This window comes from Typopeltis vanoorti, chromosome 4, assembly GCF_054136105.1.
Source record: "Typopeltis vanoorti isolate ZY-2024b chromosome 4, IOZ_Tvanoo_1.0, whole genome shotgun sequence".
Lineage (NCBI taxonomy): Eukaryota > Metazoa > Arthropoda > Arachnida > Uropygi > Thelyphonidae > Typopeltis > Typopeltis vanoorti.
In genome coordinates, this window is record NC_143552.1 from 169,199,751 (window position 1) to 169,218,957 (window position 19,207).

General features: G+C 35.9%; 1 protein-coding gene across 1 annotated transcript in view; it reads left to right on the forward strand.

The window, feature by feature from the left end:
* The window catches only part of RPA1 (replication protein A 70), a 283,379-nt gene extending 272,596 nt beyond the window's left edge, over nucleotides 1–10,783 (forward strand). Inside the window, exon 17 of the mRNA XM_090391585.1 lies at nucleotides 10,434–10,783. Within this exon, the coding sequence (XP_090247711.1) occupies nucleotides 10,434–10,541 (108 nt within the window). The 3' untranslated portion in view covers nucleotides 10,542–10,783. The remainder of the gene's footprint in view (nucleotides 1–10,433) is intronic.
* Nucleotides 10,784–19,207: the final 8,424 nt, after the last annotated feature.

Below are 19,207 nucleotides of genomic sequence, written 5' to 3' on the forward strand. Positions count from 1 at the left end.
TAAGTCAGCAGTTAGAATTGAAGGAGGTACAGGAAGATGGTTTAATGTTAAATCTGGTCTGAGACCAGGATGTACATTATTCCCTCTGTTATTCATTATCTATATGGATCACATTATGAAGGAAAGTGGTATTAAACATGATATCAGAATTGGAGATGTTAATGTCAGCTCTTTGCTTTATGCGGACGATGTTATACTTCTAAATAAATCCGCTGAAAGTTTACGAGATTCCCTGAGTAAATTGAATAACTGTTGTAATAGATATGGTATGAAGGTCAGCATTAATAAGGCCAAGAGAATGAAAATAGGTAGTGTTGTTGAAAATATCAACTGTGTTGTGAAAACCGGAAATCTGTGAAACAAGTAAAACATTTCAGCTACTTAGGCACTATTTTTAGTGAAGGCGGTAAATTAAATATGAAAATAGACAACAAAATGAACAAAGCTGGTATGGTAGGCAGTCAATTGAATAAATTCATATGGAATAAGAGAGAAATTAGTCAAAACACTAAATTAGCTGTATACAAGACACTGTTTCAAATCCGTTTTAACTTATGGATCTGTGAACTGGGTCAGAAGTAAAACACTTGACCAAAGACTAGAGACCGCAGATATGAGAGTCCTGAGAAAGATTCGAGGCGTTGACAGATGGCATCAATGGCGATATCATATTAAAAACTAGGATATTTGGAAAGAACTTGACATTGTCAGCATCTAGGAATGTGTTAACAGAGCTAATCTCAGGTGATATGGGTGAGGAAAGATTAGCAAAACAATTTTTCTCTCTCAGGTTGGCAGGAAACTACCCAGAGGAAGACTAAGATTTAGGTGGATTGATACGGTACAAAGTGCCTTAGACGATAGAAATATAAAATCTGATAATGTTGGAGTCTTGACAAGTAACAGACTGATTTGGAGGAAAATTGTAGATAGGAAGTTAGTAATGATGTAATTTTTTTTTCATGTAGTACTGTCATATCCTGTACACCCCTTGAGGGTACATGGCAGGAATTTGATGATGATGATGAACATCAAGCATTGAAAGCTGTGAAAAATGATAAACTGCTAGGAGAAGATGGAATTACATTAGAAGTGATGAAAGCATCAGGAGAAATATTAACAAAAGTACTGAAAACTATTTAATAAATGCCTAAAATATACCAAACTCCGGGTTACTGGCAGTTGATCAAAGAATGTATATGATGTGGCACAGTGTGTGGATAGTAGCACTGTATGTAGCAGGAGGTTTAGAGTAGTGTAAATGGTTGGTTGCATAGAGTGGAGTACCCTCCTGCCGTGATTCCTTGGAGGTGTCAGATAATAATATCATCATCATCAAATTCCTGACATGTACCCTCAAGGGGTGTACAGGATATGATAGTACTACATGAAAACTTTATATCATTACTAACTTCCTTTCTACAATTTTCCTCCAAATCAGTCTGTTACTTGTCAAGATGCTGACATTATCAGATCTTATATTTCTATCGTCTAAGGCACTTGGTACTGTATCAATCCACCTATATCTTGGTTTTCCTCTGAGTCGTTTTCCTGCCAACCTGGCAGAGAACACTTGTTTTGCTAATCTTTCCTCTCCCATTCTGTTTAAGTGCCATGACCATGCTCTGGATACCCACCACAGAATAAAGTGGAAGAAAGCCACAGTAATACACCGCAGCAAGTTCAAATATGAATGACTATTCATGGAATCATCCTCTGCCCTTAGGAATATGCCAAACATCAACAAATTTGGGCGCATTAGACTGCCCCAAATTTGGGAAACATATATCAAAAGAACTTCAGCCCAAAGGCCAATAACTACCAATATGACCCGCCAGGCAGCACCATCAGGACTTTAGGAAAATGGTAGCTTCCTCGCTTCGTTTCTCATTTGCTGTTATGCAGTACTTGCGTGCACCTGTTCTTTATTTTAAGTTCCCAAGAAGATGGCAACTCTACGTTGCCGAAATATCGGAAAGTATTTATTAAAGTTATTTTAATTTATATTTCTAGTGTACGCTGTTAATTCCTTAATTATTAGTTATCATGTTTAACCAGCATATAAGCCTTTTAGCAAGAATTTGTAATAGATAATACTAACAGATAATAATAATTTAATAATAATACTGACAGTTATTTAAGTACTCTGTTGTGAATGCTTTTAAAGAAAGATACAATAGGTGTTTAGGAAGTGTGTTCATTTAGGTCTTTCTGTATGACAATTTATCTAATCAATAAGGTTGGAAGTTGGTGTGATATGTAGTAATCCTTTAATTATCGATATGCAGTGGGAAATCAATTTGATGATCAAATAAAAGTACAGTTACACAGTGCTGTACCAGAAGTCGGTCGACACGCCTGAATTCTCTTGAGAATTGATTAATTAATGGTTAATTTAAATGTGGATAAGTGTAAGCTTACCCCCATCACCTTTGCTAGTTAGCAAATTTATGTCAGATTAATCGATCTGCTTTTGATCAACTTTCATGAAATGTTGAGACTAGGAAAATGTATCTCCTGATTGGAAATTTGAAAGGGTATATCAACTCAAAAATCAATCATTACACAAACTAGAGAACTATGTATATTCAAAAAAAGAATCGGGATTCATATCTTTTTCCTTCATCTTAACGCATGCAATTCAGACACTCTGCATGGGTAGCTAAACTCACTGTAATTAATTAAAGTAATTACCTTCTCTATTTGAGAATATAGCAGAGAAGTGGTGCTGGCTTGTCACTTGACAGTACATGGGACGACCAAACTTGATTATAATTGTCAGGAGGTTTCCTAATTGGCTAGCAAGTAATTTTGTTCCCACTTACTCTTCTGTCTTCAGGAAGTCCAATTATAGTAGTATGCATGTAGCACTGTTGAATAAACACACTGATAAAAGACATATAGTACAGTTCGGATTGAATGATAAATTAGTGTTGGATTGGGAATTGGCTGTCTGATAGGTATATGCAAGTTGTGTATGGGAGAGGAATATCCCAGAAGAGGAAAGTCACTAGTGGTGTGCTCTAAGGATCTGTTTTAGAACCATTGTTGTTTAATTTGTATGTAAATGACACTGCAAAGGGCTTGAATGGTGATTTACAGCTGTTTCAGATTATACAAGTTGGGAAGAGCTATGAGGAATAGAATGAATGCTGAATAGATTGCATAAATGGGCAAGTGTGCAAGGCTGCCAGTTCAATGTAACAAAGTTTAAAGTTTTAAAATCTGGGTTTGAGGTTATATTATGTGTAGTCAGTGTAATTTAGTAGTCATGTAACCTTAGGAAATTAGTGTTTTATAGTATATCAGAGCAGATTTTCATGATTTTAGAGTATTTAGCATCTTTATAACATATTTTTATTGTAATATTAAACACAGCTGTAAAATGATGCCAAAAATGTGCAAGAAACAGAACGCTAACAAGAACAGCAAAGTAGTGAACAAGAAGCTTTCCTCCACTAAAGATGATACCGAAGAGAATAATTTAAAATAATTTAACCTCTGAAATCACTAGACTAAAGCAGAGTATTAGACAGACGATGAGGGAATCACAGAAAGTCGAGTGGCATTTAGAGGAACACAGGAATAAAAAAAGTTCAGCAGCAAAATGGGAAACAACAAAGCACAGAATCAGGTAAGTTAGTGTATAATAATGAAAATCTGGAAAGTAGAGTTGATTGCAAAAAGAATGTTATTTGGTATGGTGACTCAATCACAAAACATGCCATTGATGAGCTGGTTATAACAGAAGGTTTTCCTGGAGAAAAAATTAAAAATATAAGGAAGCAATTGAAAAATAGAAAAACAAAGCAAAAGTGTCATAATTCTGATAGGTACCAGTGACTTAACTAACAATAAATTCAGTATGAAAGAATATGAAAAGGTGGTTGGAAGAAGCGAGAGTGAAAAGTGAGAAAATAAAAAGTATTCCTATATTACTGGGATCTCCTACACTTGAATGTATCTGGCATCAGGAGTCTTGAAAAATTAATATGAGACCTAATACAGAAAGTCAGGGAAAATGAATTCTGATGGGAGGAATTGTGAGAATTTGTGTGCAAGAGTGACAATGTTAGATAACTATGCTAATGATAGGAATGGTTATTATCATGGAAATGAATATGAAGTGAAAACGATTCTGTGTTTGTCCAGTTCAGATCTATCAAACATCTGTAAAGATATCTGCAAAAGTAACGAACTAAGTAACAACAGAGATTTATAAGTTTGCTGAACTGTCATGTAGACCACAGACAAGAGTATACAAAAGAGCATACTAGTAACTTATGACTGTAGATAAATGCTAGGATTATCAGAAACAGAAGGGTAGAGTTTGTTGCTTTGGTTAGTATATTGGGACCTCATACTGTAGGCATTAATGAGACCTGACTATCAAGAGCAGACCTACTAACTGGTATCGAGTGCAAAGAATACAATATTTTTAGGAAAGATAGACAGAATATCTACAATGAACAATGACAGAATGATATCAATAGGAACATATTACTATTATTATTACTATTACTATTATTACGGGCAACTCCAGGGAGTCATTAGACTCATCGAGGGATGCCCCAAATCATATTCATCACAACTATTTAACATTCATACAGTATCTATCATACCTCGCCTTAAACTCATTCACTGTCACAGCATCCACCACAGACTCAGGGAGCGCATTCCACTCATTCACTACTCTAAAAGTAAAGAACCCAGCTCTAACACCTTTACTAACCACACTTTTGCCCAGTTTCCATGGATGTCCCCTAGTCCTCCCACAACCAGCCCTGTTCTCAAAAATATCTTCTGAATTAATTTTATAGAAACCCTTCAGTAATTTGAATGTCTCAATCATATCTCCCCTCCTCCGCCTATCAACCAATTTTTGCAACCCACAAATCCTCAACCTGTTCTCATACGGTTCATTCCACAGACCTGCTATCATCTTGGTCACTCGCCTCTGGATCCTCTCCACCTCCACCCCATCAAGAAGAAACCTAGGTGACCAAATCTGAGCACAGTAGTCTAGATGGTGTCTTATCAAGGCTCGATACAGAGGAACAATAACCTGCTTGTGTCTGCTTGTCAACATATTCTTCAGCGACCAAGTGATTTGATGAGCTGATGTGGCCACTTTTGCAATGTGTCCCCTAAATTTCAATTCCTTATCCACCAACACTCCTAAATCTCGTGCCTCATCAATTTCCTGGAGCACGGTTCCACCAATACAGTAAACTGCCGCCAATCTTTTCACCCCAAAATGCATAACCTTACATTTTGCCACATTAAATTGACATCCATTCTCCTTAGCCCAGACCTCCAATCTATCCAAATCATCCTGCAAAATTTTGACGTCATCTGCATTCACTATTGCCCTACCCAACTTCGCATCATCCACAAACAAATGAACTGTTCCTCTCAGATCCTTTCCTATATCATTTATGAACAAATTAAACAGCAGTGGTCCAAGAACAGATCCTTGTGACACACCACTAGTCACAGGCCGTCTTGTGGACTCTACTCCTGAGTAAACCACTCTCTGATATCTCTCCGTCAACCACCCTCCTATCCATCTCACCAACCCTATGTCCATTCCCATATGCTGCAATTTACTGATTAGAATTCCATGTGGTATCCTGTCAAAGGCCTTAGCAAGGTCCAGTAGAATCACTGTAAACCCATTACCCTTATCCAGTTCAGCCGTCACTGTGTTATAATACGTGAGCAAGTTACTGAGGCATGACCTACCCTTCACAAAACCATGCTGTCCCCGATACAGTATCCCATTTTCTTCTATCCAATCTTGTATTTTCCTCTTGACTATTTTCTCTAAGACCTTGATAATGATTCCTGTTATGCTGATTGGCCGGTAATTTTCAACAGCAGCCTTGGAACCACCTTTGTGCAGTGGAACTATTTTCACCTCTTTCCACCCCCTTGGGACTGACCCAGTCCTGAGGCTCAAATTAAACAAAATGGTCAAGGGCACTGACAATTCTTTGGCTGCTTCTCGTACTACACGAGCTGGTATACCATCCAATCCCACAGATGTATTGACATTGAGGTTCTGTAATAGACTACTTACCTCTACTTCATCACAATTCCAGTATAAGCTGTTGGTTCTTCCATTCCTGCAAAGTCACCACCTGGATGATATACTCTTGCAAAGTGCTCGCTCAGTAATTCCACAATATCGACTGATTTGGTTACCTCCCTACCCTCAGCATTTTTTAAGATCATTCTACCATGAGCATTTTTCCTTTTACTTGCAACATATTGAAAAAACTGTTTGGGATTCTCTTTAGCCTGCGTGGCCAATTTCCTTTCGTAATCTGCTTTTGCTTTTCTTACCACCCTTGTTACCATCCTGGCCTGAGCTTTATACTGTTCCTGCGCCTGATGGTCACCCTTCTCCTTAAATTCCCTCCACAATTGTTTCTTTTTTTGCAGCTCAAGCTTAGTAGTGTTATTCATCCATTTAACCCCCTACTTGATTTATTATTCGGACTCTGGGTATACAGTCAACCATTGCCTCATGCAAACAGTTCTTAACCACCCCCCATGCACTATCAACATCCAGCCCTTGCAGTTTTACATGCCATGGCATTGAGCCAAGCACACACCTAAGCTTGTCATACTTAACCAGCCCTGTAATTCCACATGTACCCTGTCTTAATTGTAAATTCGACTCCTTTAGCCACCTCCCAAGTCATGACCTTATGGTCACTCTCACCAATTGGTGGCAACATGGTCATGTTCATTACAGCCACATTCTCGGTTGCAATTACTAGGTCAAGCACTCTCTGACCCCTGGTATTTTCCAATACATGTTGCCGTAGATTGTTGCCCCTTAATAACCGCATAAAATCCAATTCCTTCCTCCCATGTGCCCTCTCCTCTTTCCAGTCAATGTTACCATAATTGAAATCACCCATAATAATTACCCTCCTTCCACTCATTTCTTCTATTTGCTTATGCATACTATCCTCACCATCCACTCCATCACCCGGTCTATAGCAGCACCCAATTGTATATTTTGTTCTGCTAGATTTTATCTCACAGCAAACAGCCTCAAATGTGCTTTTTTCCCCATCATGCAGTTCAACTTCTATACTCCTTGGCTGAAGCTCATCAGCTATCATCAATAACACTCCTCCCCCCTTTTTATTCACCCTGTCACTCCTGAACACGCTATACCCATCGCATTCAATCCCACTAGCTTTATCATCTTCTCTCATCCATGTTTCACTAATACCGACAACCTGTGGCCTGGAAGTGCCAACCATGGCCAAAAACTCTTCCTTCTTGTTCCTAATACTCCTGGCATTAGTGTACATGAATCGCAGAAACCCATTTGTCCCATCCCTACTTTGATGCCTTATACTAACTATCCCATTCTGATTTGTTGTCCGTCATACTCGCTCGGGCATAATATACTCATTCATACACTTAACTGCCCCCCTAAAGTCTGCATATCTACTCCCCCCTCTTAATAAATCTAGTTTCCCTGAGTCTGTACATCCACTTTCACATCATTCATCAACACTCTTTCAAGTCTCCGTACACCAACTCCATTCAAATGTAACCCATCCATCTTATATAAGTCCTTTCGCCCAGAACTGCAGATCTCTCTGGGATGATAATAGATCGGAAGAACTGATGGAGAGATTAGACCATATAAAATGGGACATTGTGGGCCTATCAGAGATAAGAAGGAAAGAAGAAACTCTCCTGCAATTAAAAGATAGACATCTACTCTACCACTGTGAATGTGAAAGAAACTCAACTGGTGGTGTAGGATTCCTAATAAATAAAACACTCGAGGACAGTGTCTTGTTTGTTAATAAAATAACATCAAGAATAGCTGAACTAAGTCTCTTCATAAATAAAAGATACCAACTGAAAATTATACAAATATCTCCCGACCATGGATCATCCAGATGAAGAGATTGAAGATTTCTATGAAACATTAGAATCCATTAAATAATTCTAAAGAATTCTACATAATTATAATGGGCGACTTTAATGCCAAGATTGGAAGCAGAAATGACCATCTGAACTCCATCAGTAAATTTGGATTTGGACAGGGGAATGAAAGAGGAGAAAGACTTATTGAATTTGCAGAAGAAATTAATCTCTTTATTATGAACAGCTTTTTCAAGAAGAAAATTAACCAAAAATGGACATGGAGAAGCCCAAATGGACAAACCTATAATGAAATAGACTTTATCCTCTCCAACAAAGACATAATAAATAACCGAAGTGTTCAATAGATTCAATACAGGAAGTGACCACAGACTAGTTAGAGCAAAAGTAAGGCTCAACAAGAACTGGGAATGGATAAGCTCATAAGAAAAAAAATCCAGTTTAGTGAATCTACAAAACCTCTATCACAATAAAAGCTGTTATAGAGAATCACTCAAAAATGAACTAAAGAAGTTAAATACAGCCACTACTATCGATGATGCTAGTGAAATCTTAACAAAATCTCTTTTGAAATGGGCACTAGAAATAGGAGCTGTAAAATGGTACCAAAGAGAGGAAAAACTAAAACAGAAACAGGAAACTTTAGATCTGATGAAGAAGAGATTTGAATGCGACCAATAAAATAGAATATTCAGAAATTTGTAAAACTATACACAAAAGGATGAAATATTAAATTAGATCATGTAATACTAGGATAATTAAAGAAACAATAGAAAAAAATAGCAATATGAAGATCCTAAGATGAGCATTATCAGTTGGAATAGAGGAAATAGCTGCTGTAAGAGGAAAAAATGGTGATCTTATAAAAAAATAGAGAAGCGATAATCTAAGGAATCAGGAATTTTATACTAAACTTTATCAAGACAAGATAAAGTATGAGACGTCCAAGAATCAATTATGGATAACTCAAGTGAGGAAGAATACAATGCCCCCAAGATCTTACAAGATGAAGTGGAAATGGCATTGCGCGAAATGAAGAATGGATGGAATTATGGCAGACTTCTTAAAACAGGAAGTCCTGTCATCAAAACAGCTGACCAAACTCTAATAAATTCCTAAAACAGAGAAAAATTCCAAAAAATTGGAACAATTCACTCCTAATAATAATTTTTAAAAAGGGCAATAAGGAAGAAATTAAAAATACAGACCTATAAGCCTATTCACCACATATAGTCTTCACCAAAATTATAAATAATAGAATAAAATCTAAACTTGAGGGAATGCAATCCTGTGAAACAAGCTGGATTTAGGAAGAATTACAATACTTTGCACCATATTCACACATTAACCCCCCAACTGGCTATGATGTCTATAGACGTCCAGCTAAATCTCGATACGATTCTGTAACACCAGTTGAATAACATGGATAAGAAGTGCAATTTGGTCTCACTGTTTCATCCACCTCTGCTGGTAGGGAGGTTAAGAAAACTATAACATATTGCAGAAAACATCTGCAATACTAAAGGCTCTTGAAACTCAGGGAACTGAGAAACCATATATTGAAACACTAAAACATATTTACAATAATGCAACTTCTGTAATTAAATTATATAAAAACAGTGAAAAGTTTCCAATACAAAAAAGGCATCCAGCAAGGCAATACCATATCTCCCAAATTATTTACAGCTGCACTAGAGGAAGCCTTGATTGGGAAACAAAAGGAATAAACATAAAGGAGAAAGGCTGCATTATCTGAAATTTGCAGATGATGATGTCCTAACAGCAGATAATCTTGAAGATCTGGAAGAAAGGCTAGATCAGCTAAATGAAGCCTCCAGAGTAATTGGATTAAAATTAAATAAAGAAAAAACAAGAATAATGATGAATAAATACATAAACCAAAGAACTGTCAGAGTTGTAAATCTTGAAATAGAACACGTTACCTCATATATATATATATATATATGGGCCAGCTGATATCTTTTGTAGAACAGATAAGGATAGCAAGTTTCCACTGGGGCTTAAAAAGCTGTGTAAAGGTTGTACTTTTTTAAAGACATGGCTATTTTTTCTGATGTGCTATGGAAAATTCCTTCACTTTCCTTTAAATCATGTGAGAACTAGGGCAGCCACTGGTTAGTTACAGTGTTCCAACTCCAAACTAATCAAACCAACATTTCATCTTTCATCCCCCCCCCCCCCCATTTGGAACTGCCTTCATATGGTTTTTCCCAGTGAGTACAATGCACATCTTTTCAAGAAACTTACTTATCAATAGATTATTTCTTCCTCCTTAATCACTCATTCACACTTCACACTGTTGGTAGCTATTGCACACTCTCATATTTGAGTTTAAAAAAACAAACAAAAAAAAAAACCATCCTCCATTATCATACCAGGTAATTAGAGGGAAAAAATTAAATACATTTTTTGATATTATGGTATGTCTTCTCTTCATTTCAGCACTAATTGCCACTCATCATTAATTGAATATTGTGTTAATTTTACAGGAAGAAAACCGCTTAAAAACTATTGTAATGTCAGCAACACCATTAGATTGCCAGAAATATGGTGAAAAACTGCTTGCAGATATAAAACAAATGGAAGCCATTCTTTGAGTGCTATTAGCCAAGGTGATATATCATGAATAAAGAAGGCATATTTTCAGAAGGTTCAGTCGAAATTGTTCACAATTTTTTTTTAATTATTTTTACTTTAAAGAATACAAAGTGAAAAAAAAAAAAAAAAAAAAAAAACCTGTATAGATAAAAGAAATTATCATGTAAAATAAACTTTAAAGTTATTGCATTGTGTAAACCTCAGTTGTATACTTCTTAATATAAAAAATATGTGCATTAAATTATTTTTTAAATAATGATTAACTGTCAGTTTCTCTGTATGCTTGAACATGAAGGAACCAAGAAATTATTGTAATAAAGAAATACTGTAGCATTTTACATTAAAAACATAGTTCAATCAATGCCATCATCGACCAGCAGTAATTAAACTTGGCCAGGTCTTTTTTTTGATGCTATATACACTGCTTGGAAAGAAGTTAAAGGGCACCATAATATGAGAAACAAACATCCATGGTTCCCACCTTTTGCTGGTGCAAAATACAGGTAATACTTTCCACAAGCATACAATACCAATCAATGGGAATTTTTTGACTATTCTTCCCGTAGATTCGTGCGGGATTTGTGTTCCAATTGAATGCAGAGTTCTGGGCATCAATGTGTCGGCCAGTGAATGGCAGTTTTTATATATTATCTTTCGTAGCATCCTATAGTCATGTTCAGTGAGTGTGGTGGGTCATCCACTGCGAGTAGCACTTGCAGTTGAATCCCTTTTGCTCTCAACTATGTATGGTATCACTGATTGTTGATCTGAGATGGCCCAATTTGCCAAACAGATAGGTCTGCAACATGACCTCCTATCACAATGCCTCTTTCATTTCCCTTCTTACAGCTATTTCACCCAGACACTTGCACTGTATTGGGAGCATCATATTCCTCCAATTTCTCCTGGCTGCAAACATGACTTGTTACGAGGCATGATGAACCTTATCCAGAGTGTCTGAGTTCTTTTCAAGCAGCGTATCAGGAGAGTTTATTATAACTTTATTAGCTATAGAGTTTGCTATATTTCATAATAATAATACTAACAATCATCTAACAATTTTTCACCCCCCCAAATGGAATAGATTGCACTCATTTAACATTGACTTTTTGAATGGGTAATTATCTAGTCTTCACATTATCATCATTGAAAATACTTATTAATAAAAGACATAAGTGAGAAATAGTGTTTAAGAGCATAATTGGAATGAATCTTTTTTGAGAAGGTTTCTGAGTTTGCCAGATAGTATTGAAGATTCTTAGTGAGTTTTTAATTGCACTATCCCAAATCCTTGAGCAGCATTCTAAGTTTGGGAATTTGGATTTATATGTCAGCAGTGTTGCAAGTGAGAAGTAATGTCTTGCTTAAAAAAAAAGTACACTCGTTTTTCAGAGGTTGAAGCTATTGCTGAAATGTTTCATTTAATGCAGGGGTTAGCAAAGTGGTCAATGTGGCTGTCCAAGGGGTCGATAAATGTCTAAGGGTTAAAAGAGGGTCAATAAACACCTAAAACGATTTTTCAAACTTATGCAACTGGAAGATGGAGAAGAGGGAAAATTTTCAGACTGTGACCTAGAGATATACATAAATCACCTAGAAAAATTAAAGGAAGATTTTAAAGTATGTTTCGAGGACTTGGAGAAAATGCATGTACTTGACTCGATTGTTACACTGTTTGATTTGGAAATAGAAAATGCAGACGTTGAATTTGACTTACAGGATGAGCTTTGATATGCTTGTGGATCTCAAAACTAAATCCTTTTTTAAAAACAAAAGTCTCAGTGACTATAGGAGCAATGTAAATACTAATAATATATACCCCAAGCTTAGTGCAGCAGTTGAACCCTTTTTACTTGCATTCCCAAGTTCATACATGGTAAAGCAGGTTTTAACAAAGGAGAGGAACAGAATGAACCTGGAAGAGCATGGTGACTTAAGGCGAAAACTCAAATTCCAACCAAATGGTGATGCAGTGGCTACTATTCATCAAACACATGCTTCTCATTAACCATTTCAAGTAAATCAATAAAATGTAAGTCAGTTTTTAATGTTTATAAATTTCTTTAAATATTATAGAGAAGCAGTAATGAAGTAAAAGGGTGAAGGGATTATTTTTAAATTGAGAAATTTATTATTGATAACATTTATTTAACATGATGGTGGTCGATTAGGGATCATGGATTCCATGAATGGGTCAATGGTTTAAATAAGTTTACCGACCCCTGATTTAATGGAATAAATATAGTACATATTTATTCCATTAAATCAGAAATAATTAATCAACAGGTTTAATCATCCTGATATTTCATCTCTGTCACAGAGATATCTTTCGGAATACAATATTAAACTTGTAAATTTTAATATTGTATTCCTGAGGTAGCCCAATTTCTTCTACAGTAAGTGAAACAAATTAGGCTACTTTGAGCCTGAAGCCTATGAAGGATGCCCTCAATGGGTGCTGTTGGGCAGGAGACTTAAGAGTTGAAGTTTCCCAAATCTTGGGGAAGTTTAGCACAACCATGTTTATTTAGATTAGACCAGTTTTATAAATCTGTTGCTGATTCTAAAAAGAGTGTTTCAAGTTTGTATTTGCTGCAGGAATCATATTTTTTTATCTTTTTGTTTTCATCTGATCCTGTAAGCTATCTAAGCCAGATCAGCTAGACTTGATTGACCATCATTGTGCCAGAGGAATGTATTAATTGTGTTCACCAAGCAGATCTCCCAATTTGACTGTAATATAAGTTGCATGAACAAGTAACTTTGTAAATTTGTTTCAATAAGGAAATACCATGCGCTGGCATATTTAAATAAATTATAATAGAATAAACTCATGTAAATTATTTTCGTATCCTAAGTGATAAAGGCATCTTCAGTACAAGAATGTAAAAAGATAATCAAACAATAAATGACAATTCCAAAAGGTGCCACCTAAGTAGATAATGTAAGATAACTTAAAAAAAAAAGGTCATTAAATTTCCTAACTTATTTTAAAAAAAATTATACAATTAAATAAAGTTAAGAAAGATTAGCTGATTTAAAAAGTGTTATCTCCCACAAAGGAGATAGACTATCGGATCTGTTTAAGTTAGGAGAGTGAAGTAAAGCTTCACATGTTTCTTTTTAAAGCCGTACCATGAGGAACCGACTTTTGTGAAGGACTATAAATTATATATTTAGTTTAATCCTTTATCCAAGTGTAAGCAAACAAAGTTTGCACCTGAAGTATCTTCAGGACTGGGGCAACTCGTGGTAAAGATGGAACAAAGCTTCACATCACTTGCCTTAGTATCCTATAATGCAAAGCACATCTCCTTACGGACATGTATAATGCTATGCATTATGGGAAGGGTTACTACCCAGACCGGTTTCGACCTTGATTGAGGTCTCTTCAGTGGGAGCCATACCCAGGGGTGATACCAAGGTTGAAGCAATGCAGAAGTCATATGTACCTATACGAGTTGCCAAATGTCGCACATTATTAAATTACTCCGACTGCGAGTTCGCTCGGGTAATCAAGGCTCAAGTTGTTTTCGTCAGGGAACCAGGACGAACAACCCAAAGTTAGCTACCTGAACAATTTCACAACGCGTCTCAACTGAACATCAGCATCAATGGAAAAGAAAAAGAACTAGCAGAAGAATTGGATATGTATCAGATCAACATAAGCGGCATGACTGGCACAAAGAAACCAAAAAACAGGGGAAATCTTCCTAAGCAACAAATACAGAATGTTATATTCGGGCAAGGAAAAGGAGTAGCTCTAGTATTCAACAGTAAATAAGAGGATTATCTTGAATGGCAAACAATATCAAGTAAGAAGATCGGTCACTTGGAAACAATTAGAAGTAGGGGAGCGATTAGTGACATAACTGCCTGAGGTATCAGCTGATGGTTTAAGTACAGAATTCTGGATGAGATAGTTGGAGCAGTTTCAATAGATGACATAACATGTTTATGCGTGTTAGTTCACATCCCCAACTTTGTTTTGACTGCAGCAATTTTAATGCAGTATCACCAGATGGTAGCATAAGTTTTTTTCCAAAATAGTTTCTCTGTTTTGGCGAGTAGTTCCCGGAAACTTATTTTCTTCTGAAATGTCAACAAAAGGCACACGATGGTTTTTTTTTTTTTTTTTGCCATTTTCGATAATATCTATATTAATCTGTCTCTATATATTTTTGCATATATAATTAAGCAGAAATCTGTATGCTTCAGGTAATTTTAAAAATATTTTTGCATATATAATTAAGCAGAAATCTGTATGCTTCAGGTAATTTTAAAAATAAATGTCTTATCACAATATTTTGCAAAGTATAATCTACAAGTACTTTGGTATAATTTCTACGGACGTTAAAAGGCACTTTTTCTATTTGAATTATAATTTTCTTTTGCCATAAATAATTAGTGTTTCTATATGATTTTTGCAAAATATCAAGTTATGGTTTATATATCAAATTTCAATCGAATTAAGTAAGCAGAGATTTTGTTTCATATGACTTCCAAGTAAAGTCTAGTTCTTATCAGGATGCCCAAGTAACATATGAAGTTATAGCCTATAAAGTACACAAAATTCCACCATACTTTGGTCATTTTTAAGTTAGAAATGGATATTTTGCTGGATAGAAATTTTATTTACAGATTTCATAAGTGAATTTATCTAGAAATATTTCATGTGTTTAGTGTACACTGGGTGTCTGAGAGCTGTATTCACAATTCAAATGTAAAAAAAAAAAAATAGTTCAATAAGAAAATTGTTCACTACTCGCCGATTTTGGTTGGCAGTATATCAAAATAACTGGTCCGGCTAAAAAAGTTTAGGTCTGAAAGCACTAGAAGTACATTTCGTATGGTGTGTCTGGAAAGAACCCAATTCCTGGCTGAAGATTCCGAGTATTCCTTAGACATGAAACAAACAAGCGGTTTTTGTATCGTTCTCATAAATGTTCAAAAAATAAAGAATGTTTGTTGAACTGAATAAATCATGCAATTCTAATTTTCCGGGGAACTATTCGGAACGTGCGGCGATAATCCACCTCATAATGCGGATAGCTGGTAATTCACATTCTTTAAACAAGATGGGTGTCAATTCCTGTACTATGGGTGAAAATGGCTCAGAGCTTCTTAGTAACTGAACGACAAAACTTTGCCTTTGCATTGCATCAATGATAGGTCACCATCTTGACATTTTAGTAGAATGGAATCTCCGATGTCCGCATCATATTCTACTATCGGCAGTAAGCTGAAAATATCGTACCATCACTCTCTCGAAGTTTTTCCAGTTGCTCCTTGATAACCAAATCACGTATTTTCCAAAATGAAAATTGGTTGCCATCGTTTTGAACCAGTTTGTCGCTTGCTATTTTCCTGAAAAGGGAAAATTTCATTTGCTTATGTGTTTCAGTTATCACATAACTGGATGCACAGTGCAACACAAGTGATCCATGTCCGAATAAACAATGTATATGCAAGTCTTCCTCCCATTCACCTAACCTGTCGGTTTTCTTGAGTTGACGCCATGGGAAGTTTTCACATGTCCTTCATCACTTCACTGTCATCTTGTGATGTTGAGACAAATGTTTTGTCTCATCTGGAAGATTTTACGAATGTTACATTAATATCCATATATTTTTAAAACCAGTATACATGTTTATGAGCATTGATATAGCATTACTTTTGGTTATGATTCCAGTGACATAGATAAGTACACAGATTTGTCTTCCCATGGCTAAATAAAAAAAAAAAAAAGATCTGCTTAATAATTTTCATAACAACACTGATTTTCGCTGCCATTAGCAAAGCAGTTGATAAGCAGTTTGTCAAAATTAAAACAATCGACTCCTCGTTTCAGTTTATGGTTATGTTTAATTAACTAAGAATTATTTTAATCTTATGAGCATTAATTTAGCCACAGCTTCTTTGGCTTTGATTCCAGTGACATGAATAAATACACAGATTTATATTATCACATTTGAGACAGGTAAAGCAAGCCACCTGCAAGGTGTGTTTTTTGTCAATGTATATTTAGAGTAATTCCATCTGAAATACAACCTTTAGGAAAGAAGTTTGAGTCTTCCCTATAAGGAAATTGGGCATTTATAATACTAATCAGTTCTGAAATTTGATAGTTTTTCATCCCTTTTATCTTTTTTCTTGTCTTTACCCATACCTCCGTTTATTCCATACCTTTAGGGCTTGAGCGGATTTAATGTAGCAGCGTTGCGCCCTTTGACACCACTTGAGTTAAGAGCAAAGTGTGTTAGCTGGAATTTCCTCTCTTAGGAAATTCCAAGTAAAGAGTTCAGGTTTACATTTAATTTACTTCGGTTGTTTGGAAGTGACACAACAATGAATTTCACTTTGGAAGATGTTACTAAAGATATGGAGGAAATTATGTCAAGCTTTATTATTTTTTTTTTCAGAAGTTTCAGTTAAACATTCAGATAAATTGATGAAAAGAAAACAATGAATAATAAGACTTTTAGAGAAGTAAAAATTCTTCGAGCATTACTACTACTTTTTTTTTTTGAGTTGTCACATTATACACAGAATTAGGTTGAAACCATGGTTATTTGTTAATAAACATCAGAGAACGGGGTGAAGAAATTTACCCAACTATTCAAAAAAAGTGTTTGCAATGATATTAGCTTAAACAGATTGTCTTATATAATTGTAAACATTAATCCCACACATGAGAGGTTGAGAACCTACAGCACATCAAGTTGCTGGAAGACTATAGCAACAACCAACTATATATTTTGTTTTACAGGCTTTGATCTCACACCAGACTGCTTCAAACGAACACCTCTGCCTACAGCCTATTCTTTTTGGCTGCAATTCATCCGCTATCATCAGCAGTATCCCTTCTCTCATTCTATCTTCTCTATCTTCCTTGAAAATACTAAGTCCTTCGCATTCAATCCCTGTAACCACATCATCTGCTGTTAGCCAAGTCTCACTAATGCCTCTAACTTTCGGCGGGTTGCACAAACCAATGCCCAAAACTCACTTCCTTGTTGTTCCCGATACTGCTGGCATTAGTATATAGAAATTGCAGCATATCTTTAGGCTTCCACTCATCATTACTTCATGAATTGACTACCCTATTCAATATTTTTGCTTGAGAGACTAGATTCCACACTTGGTCATTCTCACACTCACTCACTTGCCTCGCGGGTGCCTTTGCACAAACTCACTTCCTTCCACCCTAACTGCTTACGTTTTCCTCAATTTTCGCCTCAGCATGCTCAGTGAACAAAGCTCTACTTAGACATAACACCAACACATTTAGATGCACTCCATGAGCATTGTACAAATCCTTTTGTTTTTGTCAAACACAGATCATAGCTTTACAAATCGTACATCATTCCTTCTGAACAACTTACGTATTGATTCATTAACTACTAACACCCTCCTCCTCGGTTCATCTCTATCATAGGGTGGGAGGAGACTTACAATCTTCATCTTCTTGCTCTTCAGCTTTGCTTCTTCTAAACATCCTTCCTCATAGAATACTTCTTGCCTCTCAAATCATTTATGCCAACCAAGACAATTATAAGTTATTTTGACTTACCTTTTTGCATCCGGATTTAATAATAATAAGCATTATTAGACATAATTAGTACAAAATAACTTTGATTCCTGCATAACTATCAGTATCCATCGATAGTACTTTTTATTATTCATTAACACAAAATATATTAAACGTATAGTGGACCCCGATTACGTATTTCTTATTCACGGTATTTCAACCATACTGTATACCTGCCATCCAAATTTTTGTAGACGTAAAATATCTCGTGGTCTGTAGGGAGGCTAATACTTTTACGTATTTTTGAGCATTGATATAGGCACAGAATAAGTAGCGAAGAATATTTTTCAGTGACATGGTCTTCTTCAACCTTTTGGTTCTGTCCACTGCTGGACGAAGGTCTCCCACATGGTTTTCCAGACCATTCGGTATTCTGCCTCTCCCATCCATCTCACTCCTGCAATTTGTTCCAATTCATCCCTCCACCTTCTTCTTGGTCTTCCTCTTTGGCTTGCTCCATCCATTGGTCTCCACCCTGTTGTTTTTCTAGTCCATCTCCCATCACTGCATCTGGAAATATGGCCAGCTCATCTCCACTTAGCCTGTTTAATGTATTTTACAATCTCTATGACACCTGTTTGAGATCTTATCCAGGTATTTGTCTTCCTATCTTTAATGTTATTTTTAGCGTACTTCTTTCCATGCGATGTTGTGTTGTTCTCAGCTTCTTGTTTAGGGCTTCTGTTAAAGTCCATGTTTCTCCTCCATATGTTAGGACAGAAAGTATGCACTGGTTGAAAGCTTTCCTTTTTTAGACTAATAGGGATATCACTTCTGAATATGTCTCTTATTTTACCATAAGCCATCCATCTGAGGTGAATTCTTTGTTCAATCTCTTTTCTTTGGCAATCCTCAAAGGATAACAATTGGCCCAAATATGCATATGAAGTAACTTGTACTATTTCATGGTTTTCAACAGGGGCGGCTCGTGCATAGGCACTACGGAACTGCAGCACCCCAATTTTTCTCAATATATAAATATATTTATTAATTTATTTATATTTGCTTGTAATATTTGATTTGATTATCAACAATCCTATATAGTTCTCTTATTTTGTATAAAAAATAATAAAA